General features: G+C 44.2%; 2 protein-coding genes across 5 annotated transcripts in view; both read right to left on the bottom strand.

Moving 5' to 3' along the window:
• The window catches only part of KAT14 (lysine acetyltransferase 14), a 45,373-nt gene extending 35,811 nt beyond the window's left edge, over positions 1–9,562 (bottom strand). For all 4 annotated transcript variants that reach the window (XM_008962940.4, XM_034946895.3, XM_055104480.1 and 1 more), the window contains exons 1-3: positions 9,304–9,562; positions 6,887–7,005; positions 1,292–1,413 (exon numbers count right to left, since the gene is read on the bottom strand). In XM_008962940.4, coding sequence (XP_008961188.1) covers positions 1,292–1,413; positions 6,887–7,005; positions 9,304–9,562 — 500 coding nt within the window. The remainder of the gene's footprint in view (positions 1–1,291; positions 1,414–6,886; positions 7,006–9,303) is intronic.
• LOC103784797 (protein PET117 homolog, mitochondrial) lies at positions 9,188–14,369 on the bottom strand. The gene is made up of 2 exons (XM_008962942.4): positions 14,151–14,369; positions 9,188–10,027 (listed from the first exon to the last, which is right to left on the bottom strand). Exons 1-2 carry the CDS (start codon positions 14,244–14,246, stop codon positions 9,878–9,880), a joined length of 246 nt encoding a protein of 81 aa, XP_008961190.1. The 5' UTR covers positions 14,247–14,369; the 3' UTR covers positions 9,188–9,877.
• Positions 14,370–15,098: the final 729 nt, after the last annotated feature.

Below are 15,098 nucleotides of genomic sequence, written 5' to 3'. Positions count from 1 at the left end.
GTGATCCTCCAACCTTGGTCTCCTGAGTAGCTGGGACAACAGGCATGCCCCACCACACGCAGCTTAAAAGAATATAATAACCCTATCTCCTCAAGTGAAATATTGACTTATCCAACTCTTGAACAGTCTCATGTAATACAACTCTTATTTTTTAACATTCTAAGAATTTCTTCAAAAAACATCATGTTCAATTGAAATAAACATCTTTTTTTTTTTTTTTTTTTGAGATGGAGTCTCACTCTGTTGCCCGGGCTGGAGTGCAATGGTGCAATCTTGGCTCACTGCAACCTCCACCTCCTGGGTTCAAGCAATTCTCCTGCCTCAGCCTCCTCAGTAGCTGGGATTATAGTTGCCTGCCACCACGCCCAGCTAATTTTTGTATTTTAGTAGAGATGGGGTTTTACCATGTTGGCGAGGCTGGTCTTGAACTCCTGACCTCAGGTGATCCACCCGCCTCGGCCTCCCAAAGTGCTGGGATTACAGGCGTGAGCCACTGTGCCCAGCCAAGTTTTTTTTTTTTTTTTAAATCTTAAAAAAGTAAAAACATTCTCTGGAATTCAAAAATTTTCGTAATTGCCACAAGTAAACACTCTAAATCTCTAACAAGGTAAGGAACGGTGGCTCACACCCACCATAATCCCAGCACTTTGGAAGGCTGAGGCAGGAGAGCTGTTTGAGCCCAGGAGTTCGAAACCAGCCTGAGACAACACGAGACCCCTGTCTCTACAAAAATATAAGGCCAGGCGCAGTGGCTCACGCCTGTAATCCAAGCACTTTGGGAAGCCGAGGCAGACAGATCACTTGTGGTCAGGAGTTCAAGACCAGCCTGGCCAACATGGTGAAACCCCGTCTCTACTAAAAATACAAAAATTAGCTGGGCATAGTGGCAGGTGCCTGTAATCCCAGCTACTCAGGAGGCTAAGGCAGGAGAATCACTTGAACCCGGGAGGTGGAGGTTGCAGTGTGCCGAGATCATGCCACTACACTCTAGCCTGGGGGATAGAGCAAGACTCTGCCTCCAAAAAATAAATAAATAAATAAATAAGCCAGGCATGTTGGTGCACACCTGTAATCCCAGCTACTCAGGAGGCTGATGCAGGAGGACTACTTGAGCCCAGGAGGTTGAGGATGCAGTGAGCTATGGTCATGCCACTGCACTCCAGCCTGGGAGACGCTATCTCAAAAAAATTAAAATAAATCTCTAACAAGTCTACATTAGGCTGTCTCAAATCTTGTATACTTCATTCTTTACATATTCCTTGAAGTATAAGATTTTTTAAAAACACATTACCTATTCCCTAGTAAAAAAGTCCAGTGTTTCTCAATAAAAGCACAGATATCTTCTTTCCACCTGAAATAACCTTGACGTCCACTTCCTTCCAGAGACAAGTTGTACATTGCCAACATGACGACCTGAAACACAATTGAAACAAGAGGTGGGAGAACAGCACGGTTAGGGATGTTAATCTTGAGGGGGGAAAAGCTTCTGTTTTATATTCTGAGTAGGAATGGTGGGGAACAGAGGGAACAAAGGAAGGACGGTATCTTGGAATATTCCCAGGGTAGAATTTACTTCCTTTTTTACTTTCGTTAGATATCACTAATCCACTTAATTATGTGCAGAACTAAGCATCTAATCCTTAGGTGCCACACATGCAGGGCTAATGTGTGGCTGAACTGATGGCTACAACAGAGCTGCCCCTGAATTAGTTGATAAACAGGCATTGTCCCAAGGATCCCGCACCCTACACAGTGTAGTACCTTCTGGCCAGCAGGAGGCCTCCAGGTGCCTACTCCAGCCAGCATTTTCTGACCAACGGCACTACCCTTTATCAAATATCTTGAAAATTACCCTTGTATATATTTCTCTAAGCTCTTAGATGGCAAAAACAAGACTCAGAATTTCAGAACTAAAAATAATGCTACATGCCATCTATCTACTCGGTGACTTAGCCATTTTTACCTGTCAAACCCCTCCTTCAAATGAAATCAGCATTAGAGAAGAAACAGGGAACTGAAAGGCCTAGCCACTCAGCCCATTTTCAGAGGGCTCCAAGACAACCCCAGAGCTCAGGATGCAAACTCCTAATCTAATCTACTCTTATTTTACAGATGAGGAATTCATAGCCCCAAATGGGAAGGAAGTAAAAATCACTTGAAATCCACCATCAAGAAATAATCCCATCCTTTCAGACATTTTTCTTTGAATCTATACTCAGATACTCATATAGATGTTTTTTTATATTTGTTTGTTTGGTTTTTTTGAGACAAGAGTCCCACTGTGATGCCCAAGCTGGAATGTGATGGTGCGATCTCGGCTCACTGCAACCTCTGATTCCTGGGTTCAAGCAATTTTCCTGCCTCAGCCTCCCAAGTAGCTGGGATCTCAGATGCGCACCACCACTCCCGGCTAATTTTTGTATTTTCAGTAGAGACAGGGTTTCAAACTCCTGACCTCAAGTGACCTGCCCGCCTCAGCCTCCAAAAGTGCTGGGATTACAGATGTGAGCCACTGCGCCCAGCCTAATCCTTATTTCTATAAAGAGCATCCTGTAGCTGTAAGGAGTGTAGTAAATTGCAGTTAATGCCCCCAACATCTGTATTCACAGCATTAAATCCCCAGCAGTCTTACGGAAAGAGCAATATCTACACCGCTCAAAGGGGCCCAGTAATTCTGACCCCTCACTAACCAAGTTTCAATTTCCCCCATTCTTAAATTTGCAATACTTGCAGACAGTCTAAAAACAATTAACCCCATGAACAGATTTTTAAAAATGTCTTCCAGTTATATCTGCATCTGGTCTACATCAGCCAACAAACATCTTCCTTTAAACAATCAATATTCATGGGAAGTTAGTGTTTAATGGGCACGGAGTTTCATTTTGTAAAGATAAAAAAATTCTGGAGGTGGATGGTGGTGGTGATTACACAGCAATGTGAATGTACTTAATTCCACTGCACTGTACACTAAAAAATGGTAAACTATATGTTATGCATATTTCATCACAATTTTAAAAAATAATTATTGCTCAATAAATAATTTAAGAAAATCATAGAACGAGCTTTGCCCACTCTCAGAAGAGTATCTCAGAAATATGTATTTGCTGATAATCTCAGTGATAAAGTATTTCTATGACTTTTTTGTATAATTGAGAAATTTTATGACCCTAAAAAGTTAAAGCTTACATATTTACTTGAAAATAACTTTTTCTATTATCACTTAATCTTTACTAGGCAAACTATAAACTAATATATAAAGGACCTGTTTTTCCTTCTCTCCTGGAATTTATGATCTAAAAGAATGAATCCCAGGCCGGGCATGGTGGCTCACGCCTGTAATCCCAGCACTTTGGGAGGCTGAGGTGGGTGAATCACCTGAGGTCAGGAGTTCAAGACCAGCCTGGCCAACATGGTGAAACCCCGTCTCTACTAAAAATACAAAAATTAGCCAGGCATGGTGGCGCATGCCTGTAGTTCCAGCTACTCGGGAGGCTGAAGCAGGAGAATCATTTGAATGCAGGAGGCAGAGGTTGCAGTGAGCCGAGATCGCGCCATTGCACTCCAGCCTGGGCAACAAGAGTGAAACTCCATCTCAAAAAAAAAAAACCAAAAAAAAATGAACCCCAGTTTAGTTTTCTGCTCTCATGTTACCAGACAAAGCTCATCAGTAATGAGGCTGATCTTGTGGACCAATGTATCCACAGGGCCTAGCTCAGAGCTGGCAGGTACTCAGTATATGCTGAAGAACACTAGAAAAATAACGAGCAAAGATCGATCATAGTATCTTTACTTGTGCCATAAGAATGAGTCTCCAGGAAAAGAATGCAAAAACTTCCCTATCCTTCCCAAATGTTTGATAAAGTTTCTCCTACGTATGGAACTGCTATTCACAGGAGTCACCAAGGAAGAGGAAAGGACACAGAAAGGGAGTGTGGCAAGAAGGGGCTTTTTAATCAGGAGATCAGACCTCTTTACTGTAAGTATTTTATAATACAAACAAAATGCTATTTGTGTTACAAGCATTTCTACATATTTCTTTGGTAAATCTTTCAAAGTTTAAGATTTAAAGACAGAAAACTCACATTTCAATATACTAAGAATGTGGCTACATCAGTGGAGTCCATTCAAGACCAACTGATTCTCTTTCAGGTCTTCAGTGAGAGATGGGCTTTTTTAGATGCAACTAGAAATACTGGTCAGTTGTTTGCTAAGAAACAGACATGTGCAACCTAAGTTATCACTTCACCCTACCAGGTTAGTATCCACCATCAATACGTATTTTGGAAGTGAAAAAATAATCTGCAAGTTATGTTAGTCTAATTAAATATGCAAAGTGGCCGGGCACAGTGGCTCACGCCTGTAATCCCAGCACTTTGGGATGCCGAGGTGGGTGGATCACCTGAGGTCAGGAGTTCGAGACCAGCCTGGCCAACATGGCAAAACCCCATCTCTACTAAAAATACAAAAAATTAGCCAGGCATGGTGGCACATGCCTGTAATCCCAGCTACTAGAGGGGTTGAGGCAGGAGGATTGCTTGAACCTGGGAAGCGGAGGTTGCAGTGAGCCGAGATTGTGCCACTGCACTCCAGCCTGAGCAACAGAGTGAGACTGTGCCTCAAAAAGATTTAAAAATTTTTTTAAAAAAAGAATAAATAAATATGCAAAGTGAGCCAATATTACATATTCTGAGCAAAATAAGCAAAAGCCAGCTTTTCTTTTAAAAAGAACCACTACAGAAAACTCACATTTTTGAAAATTTACATATATTTGCTCTTCTTCCATTTTACAGCTTTTATGAGAAACAACTTGCAGGACAAATACAAATCTACCTGTGTGCACATATCACAATAATCTATTAATAAGATCTTGCCTACACACAGTATCCCATGTACACTTGAGAAAAATGTCCCAGTTATAATATTCATAAGGCTCTATCCTCAATACAAACTTCTCTTCATTTTCTACTTACATTTTTTTCAGGCAAGTCAAAGAAAAGGCTTCCTAATTCAACACTGACAGATTTCATCAGCTGTCCTAATAAAGCACTGATAATTAAGATAATAGACGAAGGCTGCTAAGGCAACTACAATTTACAAGGAACACCATAAGTGGCTAAAATGGTGTAATTTAAAATCTTTCTCATTACTCTATTTCCTTCAAAGTAAAAAGTGCTGTGGGTAATTATCTTGTTGATCTGTTTATTATCAAAATTAAGTATAGAATGTCAGCTGTCTTGGGGCAGAGGCCTTAGCTGTCTCATTCACCACAGTAGTCTCAGGCCTAGAACAGCACCTGGTTCATAAAAGGTACTCAGTATCTGTTGAATGAATGAATGAACATAAAAACTAAGTAATATATAATTTTTTTTTTTTTGAGATGGGGTCTCACTCTGTCACCACCCAGGCTGGAGAACAGTGGCTCGATCACAGCTCACTGCAGCCTCGACCTCCCAGGCTCAAGCAACCCTCCCACATCAGTCTCCTGAGAAGCTGGGACCACAGGAGTGCACTACCACCACACTCAGCTAATTTTTGTATTATTTTGTTTTTTTGGTTTTTTTTTAGATGGACTTTCACTCTTGTTGCCCAGGCTGTAGTGCAGTGGCGCGATCTCGGCTCACTGCAACCTCCGCCTCCTGGGTTCAAGCAATTCTCCTGCCTCAGCCTCCCAAGTAGCTGGGATTACAGGCATGCGCCACCGCGCCCAGCTAATTTTGTATTTTTAGTAGAGACGGTGTTTCTCCATGTTGGTCAGGCTGGTCTCGAACTCCCGACCTCAGGTGATCTGCCCCCCCTGCCCCCCCAGCCTCCCAAAGTGCTGGGATTACAGGCATGAGCCACCGCGCCTGGCCTGTTTTTTATAGAGTCGGGGTTTCACCACATCGCCCAGGCTTGTCTCCTGAGCTCAGGCGATCTGGCCGCCTCCACCTCCCAAAGTGCTGGGATTACAGATGTGAGCCACCATGTCTGGTTTCATCTGGTTTTTGAACTAAAAAGTATACATTGATGCCTTATTATTATTCATATTATACATTAACATATTGATATAGAAACAAAACTAAAACAATTTAATACAACCTGGAGGTCAGCAAAAAGCTATTGTTTAGGATACAACTGACTTAGATTAGGGTGCTGATATTAGAGACGGTTAAAAATGAACAAGTATTTCAGCAAACAAAAATTCAAACATCTCCGAGTTCAAATGCAGAAAAGCTGGGTTATGTTGGTTTTTGCAATCAGTCACCTTCCTTCTTCCAAATCTATTTTCAACATAGCCATCTTTCCACTTTAAAAAAATAGTTTTATTGTTCTTAAAATGGCTGCCAGGAAAATGAGAATTTCATTTTCAATTATAATCAGAGCTTGGTATCACATATAAAAGAAATCATGAGATTCTCAAGCCTCTCAAGCCCAATTCACCAAGTCAGCAGTGAATATTTTTCTTTTTTTTTTTTTGAAAAGGAGTCACACTTTGTCGCCCAAGCTGGAGTACAGTGGCACGGTGTGGGCTCACTGCAGCCTCCGCCTCCCAGGTTCAAGCGATTCTCCTGCCTCAGTCTCCCAGGTAGCTGGGATTACAGGGGCCCACCACCATAGCCAGCTAATTTTTGTATTTTCAATGGAAATGGGGTTTCACCATGTTGGCCAGGCTGGTCTCGAAGTCCTGACCTCAGGTGATCTGCCCGCCTTGGCCTCCCAGAGTGCTGGGATCACAGCGAGTATTTTTCACTCCCTTCTCTACATATTCGGTATCTAATTTCATTGCGAAATAAAAAGTGCCCCTCCAAAACAACTCAAAAGCTCATCCCTAAGTTTCTAGATATTCGTTCCAACAAACTCCTGGGGGAACCACCCTCATGGACTTGGGGAAGGGCTTTTTACTCACTTGCTGCCATGTCAGCTTCAGCCTTTCATACTGCTCCTTGCCATCTGCTGAGCAATCCGAACAAGTAAACCTAAAAAAATTATCACCCTTAAGGTAACTGAGCTGTTCCCTCAGCTGACCTAGGAGAAAAACAAAAAGTCACATCATGGGTTTATTTAGAGCAGCGGTAACCTAAAGGTTTAATCCGTTTATCACCCAGATTTTCCTTTCCCATGCTGTCTTCTTTTCTTCAGCCAACCCACAATTGCAAAATGGGGAAAAGGAAGGGAATTAGAAAGATTTCTATTCTTCTAACACCAAGTATACGCCCACTGAGATCTGTAGGATCCAGTAACTTTTAGGAGAAAGGTACTGGAAAAGCAGGTATTGTTGCTGGATTTCCCAATTGTCACATTCCTGACTCCCAGAGGCAGGTCTCTTCACACATTCTTTCAAAAAATATGAGCTCCCTCTGCATACCAGGCACTGGGCTAGGAACTGGGAATACAAAGTCCAAGACAGATAATGGTGCCTAATCTCACAGGTTTGCACTTCCCTGAGGGCGGCATAGAAAATAGGTGATCACAACAGCACAGTGGTTCTCCATGCTCACAGTGCATTGGAATCACCCAGGTTGTTCTTGGTTTTCTAAATATGCTTGATTCTAGCCCAGATAAAATGCATCAATTTCTGAAGCAGAGCCTAGGAGTTACATTTCTTAGTCCCTCAGGTGATGCTGATGCTCTGTGACACATAAGGAATGGAATGTGCTGTGCACCACAGGGCAGTGTGAGGGTAAATAAAAGGGGGGCCCAACCTATGTTAGGGGGAGGCTTAGGATTAGAAATTGGCCAGGTGAAAAGGGGTGTCTTTGTGTATAGGGAGAATGGAGGCTGTGGAGATGCATATTCCAGAAGAAAAAAACTGTGCAAAGCCCTAAGGATAAGAATTGTTTGTGAAGAATAAGTTCACCCTAACTGCAAAGTTGTGTGGGGATCAAAGAAACTACAGTTAGCAGGGTCCTGACCACAAAGGGCAGCTTAAAATTTGTCCTCAACAGGACAAAGGGAAAGCCACTGAGAATTCAGGCAGAACCTGAAATTAATAAGCAGAGACCGCTCAGAAGCAAAAACCAGCTAACTAGTAAATTCTGCATTTCCTGTGAAAATGTTACTATTAATTTGTTAACAGTGACTAAATTTGAAGTTGAATCCATTTTAAGAAAAACATTTCCACATGCCAGAAAATGACCCTCTTCACAACTATATATGTATTTCTCTGACTTGGTTACAAATTATATTACACAAAGGCATTCCTCAAGTACCTGTATCTTTACTAGTCTCTTGCCTAATGGGAAAATCCTGTTTCAGTATAAACCATATGATGGCTGGCAAGCCACGCTCCTCAGGTGCCAGGAAGCTGGCCACTGAAAAATCTCAAGATCAGGGCCGAGCACAGTAGCACATGCCTGTAATCCCAGCACTTTGGGAGGCTGAGGCGGGCGGATCACCTGAGGTCGGGAGTTTGAGACCAGCCTGACCAACATGGAGAAACCTCATCTCTACTAAAAATACAAAATTGGCCGGGCATGGTGGCGCATGCCTGTAATCCCAGCTACTCGGGAGGCCGAGGCAGGAGAATCACTTGAACCTGGGAGACGGAGGTTGCAGTGAGCCAAGATCATGCCATTGCACTCCAGCCTGGGCAATAAGAGGAAAACTCCGTCTCAAAAAAAAAAAAAAAATTAGCCAGGTGTGCTGGCAAACACTATAATCCCAGCTACTTGGGAGGCTGAGGCAGGAGAATCGCTTGAACCCAGGAGCCGAGATCATGCCATTGCACTCTAACCTGGGCAACAAAAGCAAAACTCCATCTCAAAAAAAAAAGAAAGAAAAGAAAATCTCAAGATTGAGGCAATCAGGGAGTGTGTATGAGGTATCTCTTGCCAGCAGAAAAAAAGGAAAATGGAAAAAAAGACTGGTCCTAGAAAAAGGGCAAAAAACACCTTCAATCTGCTAATTGTAACCTCTTTTCAGTATACAATAGCAGGAGTTCTCCACGTAAGTTAAATATTAACAAAGTAATTTTTATAAACTTGAACATGAATTCAACACTGGGACTGGAATTTGGCCCTAACTCTCTGTGACCTTGTTAGAAAAATATGGCTAATTCTTTAAGTAACACAGGATTTCCAATTTTCTCAATTTTATTGAGTTACCACCAAAAGTGTTAATTTAACAATGTGATAGAGGTTGACAGTACGTTTCATTAGTACAAACATGCCTGTGTTTTATATAAATTTATAGCTGATCAACTAGAGAATAAATATAATTATCCTTTTATTTAGGTCTGTTTTACATTCACGTTTCTTTCACAGGTTGGAAAAACAAACCTTCACACAGGAATTGACAAATCAAAGGAATTGAGAAGCTCCTTACTGGCTGGTATCCATTTTTGGCACTTGTCACAGAAGTAGGACAGCTGCTCCTCCATCCAAGACACGTCTCCTTCATCGCTGTTGAGGGAATCCCCACTCTGGTCGTGCGATAAGTCCACTGATGCCTGATCCTCGGATTCGACAATCAGGAGTGTCTCTCCCTCCACTTCACCTTCCTCCAGTCCTTCTGAGGTTGATGTTCTCGTGGCTTCGTCATCATGCCGACTGATCAGACTACTCAGGTGGATGCTACTATCCATCCCTTCCTTCTCTCCCTTCCTTCTCACAAGCTCGGCAGTGCTTCTCAGTAACAACCCTAAGCTCTGGACAGTGACCCTAATGGGGCTTCTACCAGGATCACCCAGACAGACTCTTCCAAAAAGTGTCTGCCCACACTCCTTTATTCCGATATAAGGGACCCTGAAAGCAGTAACTTATATGACCCACTGTCCTTTATTTGATCAAGTTTAAAAGGACAGTGACCAAAAAAAAGATGAAGATACTACTAAGCTACTCTCCATCAACACACACACACAAGCCCGTGTTGTCTGTCCAACAGATATTTCACATTCAAGTCATGATTTTTGAGATCCTTTTGCCAATAACATCTTCTCTCTTTCTGCTTCAAGTTGCTCAGTCAAAATAATCTGTTCTCCCAAAAGACGAATGTTTTCTTTTTTCCGAATTTGCCTCTCAATGTCTCTGATAACTCCGTCACGAAGCCTCTAAAAACGTAAGAAACAGATTTCAGTAACATCCCGAACAGGTGGTCCCCATCCTTGTGCCATTCAAATCCAAATAACAGTGTTACCAAAATACACTTAAAACTTTCAGATTCCAAATACCCAGTTACTATTTTAATTTTCTGTACAAGTGTAAAATGTAATAAACGATCAAATAAATTTGGTAGTGTGCTAAATGTTATTACTGAAATGATTTCTTATCATATTTTAAGAAATTCCTGAACATTTAGTACAGAAAATTTAATGGGAAATAACAGAAAAAAAAAACTGGCACTATGTTAAATTTTTTTTAATTTATTTTTTGAGACAAGAGTCTCGCTCTGTCGCCCAGGCTGGAGTGCAGTGGTGTGACCTCAGCTCACTGCAACCTCCGCCTCCTGGGGTCAAGTGATTCTCCGGCCTCAGCCTCCCGAGTAGCTGAGACTACAGGCGTGCATCACCATGCCCAGCTAATTTTTGTATTTTTAGTAGAGACGGGGTTTCACCACGTCAGCCAAGCTGGTCTTGAACTCCTGATCTCAAGTAATCCACCTGCCTCAGCCTCCCAAAGTGCTGGATTACAGGCGTGAGCCACTGCACCTGGCCAATGTTAAATTTTTAAAGTTTAATTGATATGTAATGCTTTAAAAACTTGGCGAGTTACTACAGTAACACTCTAAACTACTCTTCTGTTAGCAGTTATCCTAGCTGAACAATAAACACCAAGAGAAAAAATGCAGATTACTAAAATCTGAACTTGGCTTCTAGCATGTAAAGTTAAAAATGTAAAAATCATACAGAATTATTAATTAATTATGTAACAGAGAAAGAAGAAAAAGAAGGATGCTACTACCAGCAGAAAAAATAAATGCTCATCAGTGGTAGTTACCTTAGTAAGCACTAAAAAACCACAGCATTTCAGAACGTGGACCTGGCACCCAAGATGAGACTTTTAAAAACATCAGTCATTACTAATAACTAACATTTTATAGTTTATTGCTCACAAAATACTCTAAAGGTTTTAGGCCAGGCGTGGTGGCTCACTCCTGTAATCCCAGCACTCCCGTAATCTTAGGCCAAGGCAGGCAGACTGCTTGAGCTCAGAAGTTCTAGACCAGCCTGGGCAACATGGCAAAATCCCATCTCTAGCAAAAATACAAAAAAAAAAAAAATTTTGCAGGGAGTGGTGGTGTGTGCCTGTGGTCCCAGCTACTCCGGAGGCTGAGGTGATAGGATCACCTCAGCCTGGGAGGCACAGGCTGCAGTGAGCTAAGATTGTGCCACTTCACTCCCACCCGGGTGACAGAACAAGCCCCATCTCAAAATAAATAAATAGGTTGTTTTTTTTGTTTTGTTTTATTGTTTTTTTTTTTTTGAGAAGGAGTCTCGTTCTGTCACCCAGGCTGGAGATCTTGGCTCCACGGCACGATCTTAGCTCACTGCAATCTCCACCTTCTGAGTTCAAGCGATTCTTGTGCCTCAGCCTCCCCAGTAGCTGAGATTACAGGCGTGCGCCACCAGGCCTGGCTAATTTTTTTGTATTTTTAGTAGAGACGGGGTTTCACCACATTGGCCAGGCTGGTCTCGAACTCCTGACCTCAAATGATCTGCCTGCCTCAGCCTCCCAAAGTGCTGGGATTACAGGCATGAGCTACCGTGCCTGGCCAATAAATGGTTTTTAATAGTGGCTATATAGAGTAGAATTAATGGGAGTGGGGCCCAGGGCCTGCGTATGTTTGTGGGGTTTTTTCCAAATTATTTTACCTATTTTTAAAAACTCACCTAATATAATACCTACTTGCTGGACCTCCTCCAGGCCTACAGCTTCATTATGAGGGATTTGAAGGAGTCCCGGGACTGATATAACTCAACTGAAACACAACTGTCTTGAACCATGCACCCTTGGCAAGATCCCCACTGAGACAAAAACGGAGGTGCTTATTCCACTCCCCCAACTGCAGGTCTTCCTGTCCTGTGCTTCTTACACCATGACACACCGATACCCACCCTCCCAAGCCCACACCATTCACCAGAATCATTCCTTCCACACCTGCCTCCCAGATCCTACCCTTCCTTCTCAGAGATGTCATGTGTGCTTATGATCTGGCTCTCCATCCCATTATTTGCTATCTTCCTCTAGGTTTCAAGGTCTATGCTGATTGCCTCACACATCCTTCCTGTGACCCTCACTGAACTACCTTTCTAACCACTTTCCTTACTAACCACTAAAGACCTCTTTATTCTTCCAACCCTAACACCTAGAACTCTGGCTCCTCATGTAGCACTGCTTAATTTTTGCTAGGTTACTGTGAGGATTACAGATGATATACATAAAGTGCTTAATACACTGCCTGGTATGTGGTAGACGGTCAGGAAACAATATTCATTATCTAATTTCTTGCTTCCTTGAACCTTCCGACACATCCACTGTGCTAATCATTTGTCCTAGTCTTTCCCACTGCTATTAATACAATGTAAGCCCCTAATGAAGAACCGGACATAAAAGGAAAAAAAAGAAACACACACACACACACACACACACGTTATTTTGGTCAACTTTTTCTTCATCTCTAACTTCCAAATAACCACTTTTCCACTCTGTAACACAATGGTGCTTAGCCCTGTGTTAAAATTCTCTGGGTTACTTTTAAAACATTGCTGAACCAGGTCCCCATCCCCAGGAGATTCTGGTTTAAATGGTCTGGGGTGGGGACCAAACCTTAGTCACATTGTAAAAACTTTCCGGGAACATTTGATGATCAGTTAGGGTCCAAAGCCAAGCTCTAATCCATCCCTACCCAAACCCTTCAAACATCACTTCACTGACGTCAGAACATCTGTCATACTAAATTTTACTCCATCTCAAGTTTTCCCAGGATCAACATCTTTTACTTTTCCTTCTAAGAGGCGGAAGTCTTCTGCCTCTATTCCAAAAGCCAGCCCCTTAGGAGCACATTTTAATCCCAAATCTCTGATCTCTCTTGTGCCCTTTCATTGTTAAGTCATCTCATCCCCTCGTCAAAATTCTTGTACCATCACATGCTTCCTCTCTTCTAATTTCCACAGTCTGTGAACACCAAGAACAAAGACCTCATCCACTTCATCTCTGTATATCAAGCACATAGCACAGTCCAAAGCTCTGGGTAGGCAAATCAAGAAAAGACTGTTTACTCTTGATTCATCCAGTCCATTATTTTCACCCTTGGTGAACTAGGTTCAACCCCAATCACTGCCAAGTTGTTTTCTGAAAATTCACCAATGACCCTGTTCTCAGCAAGGTCGTGAATCACTGATAGCCTCTGGAAGAGTGGAGTTTCCTTATCTCTGTATTCCCAAGGTGCTTAGTGAGGTAGCTTCCACACAGTAATCAGCCATTAAAGGTCTGTCAACTTGAATAAGAAAGAAAATATGAACTGAGAGGACAGAATAGTCACTACTGATCAGTAGATCACGGATATTTCCTGAAATAAAAGTACCAAAAAGAAAATCTGGAGACTGTTATCTCTATCGTTCCCAGATTCTAGTCTCCATAGCAAACTGTTCATTTAAACGAGAAGTGCAAACATCTCACCAAATTATCTTGGTCAAAGGCATGGAGAGTGAGTACGGGGAGGGGGGCCCCCTTACCATGGGATAAAATCAATAGCACGTAAAACACATTAGGCTTTAACCCCAACCTTGGGCCAGGAGGGAGGCTGGTAGCTTGCAGAATGCACCCCAAGAAACTCCTTCCCCACCTTCTATTTTCTAGCGGCCCAAGTGAGATGTGGAAAGGTCCGCACCCTGCGGGCCGGCTGACTTGAAAACAGAGCCACTGGGCACCCCAAAAGCTTGCGTGCCGTGCCTGTGCGGAGCAAGGCCCCTTCAGCGCGGAGCTCCAAAGGCGCTAAGCCTGGCAGCCGGGTCGTCCTGAATCTGCGGGCTGCACACGCCCGCCCGGAGCTGCAGCGCCCGGAGCCCAGCAGGGCGGCCGCCGGCCGCAGCCGCAAACGCGTGGGGTGCAGGGCCGCGCCACCGCGGGGGAAAGACACGAGGAGGAGCTGAGGAACCGAGCGGGCAGAGACCACGAGAGGCCCCCGGTCGCCGCCGCGCGCGGGCCCGGAAGAGACGGTCACGTGACACCGACCTGCTGGTCCCACTGCTGCTTCACATGTACGCCGGCCACTGTGGCCGCCGTCAGCAGCACCGAGAGGCCCAGCACCACCTTCGAGCTCCTCGACATCCCCACGCAGGCGGCCGCGGCCTCTCTCTCCCGCCCGCCCGAGGCGCAGAGGCCGCCGCAGAGTGCGCACCGCCGCCTGTACGGCCCAGGCTCGACCCCTCGAGCGCAGAGCCCCAGCCGTCGCGTGCGCCGCCCGCCGCTGCCAGGCGCGAGCAATCGAGAGCCGAGCATAGAGCGGCGCCCAGGCTCTACGAACTCTTGGCTTCCCTAGGGGCCTCCTGCACACCCCGCAGGCGACAGCGTTAGACCACCCCCGATTCAAATTCTAGGAGTCCCGGCCCAAACTGGCCCCGGCACCTTACCAGGGTGGATGCCCCTCAGTCAGTTCAGTACCAACCTCACCCCGGGCGGGGTCTGGATACCGTGCTGACCCCTCTCCCACAGACGTCCCTTCTGAGCCCCTGACTGATCCAGAAGCTTCGCCCAATACCGGCTTCGCCTAAACGCAGCCCCTCATTGCTCCTTTGGCGGGGCAGGCGCCACCAGGAGACCGCCTCGTTGGGCAGCTTCAGAGGCGCGGGGTTCCCATCCGTGGAGTTTTTGCCTGAGGACCCATTATTAAACGCTGTAGTCGCGGTCACCTGGTTTCACCTTGACAATGTGGGGCGACTGGTCAGGCTCGGATTATTATTATTATTATTATTATTATTATTATTATTATTATTATTATTTTGATACAGAGTCTCTGTCTATCGCCCAGGCTGGAGTGCAGTGGCGCGATCTCGGCTCACTGCAGCCTTACCGGATTCAAGCGATTCTCCTGCCTCTGCCTCCCGAGAGGATTACGAGGATTACGGGCGTGAGCCACCGCGCCTGGCCCCATGTAATCTTTGTGATCACTTTTACACCCAA

This window comes from Pan paniscus, chromosome 21, assembly GCF_029289425.2.
Source record: "Pan paniscus chromosome 21, NHGRI_mPanPan1-v2.0_pri, whole genome shotgun sequence".
In the NCBI taxonomy this organism is placed as follows: Eukaryota; Metazoa; Chordata; class Mammalia; order Primates; family Hominidae; genus Pan; species Pan paniscus.
The sequence above is the reverse complement of the archived record's forward strand: the minus strand, read 5'-3'. Positions and strand labels throughout refer to the sequence as shown.

What these genes read in the sequence shown, in the direction of transcription:
- LOC103784797 (XM_008962942.4), bottom strand. Translation starts at nt 14,246, where the DNA reads ATGTCGAGGAGCTCGAAGGTGGTGCTGGGCCTCTCGGTGCTGCTGACG. An exon ending in AGCAGCAGTGGGACCAGCAG is followed by an intron (nt 10,028 to 14,150) that starts GTCGGTGTCACG and finishes TTACGTTTTTAG; the next exon opens with AGGCTTCGTGACGGAGTTAT.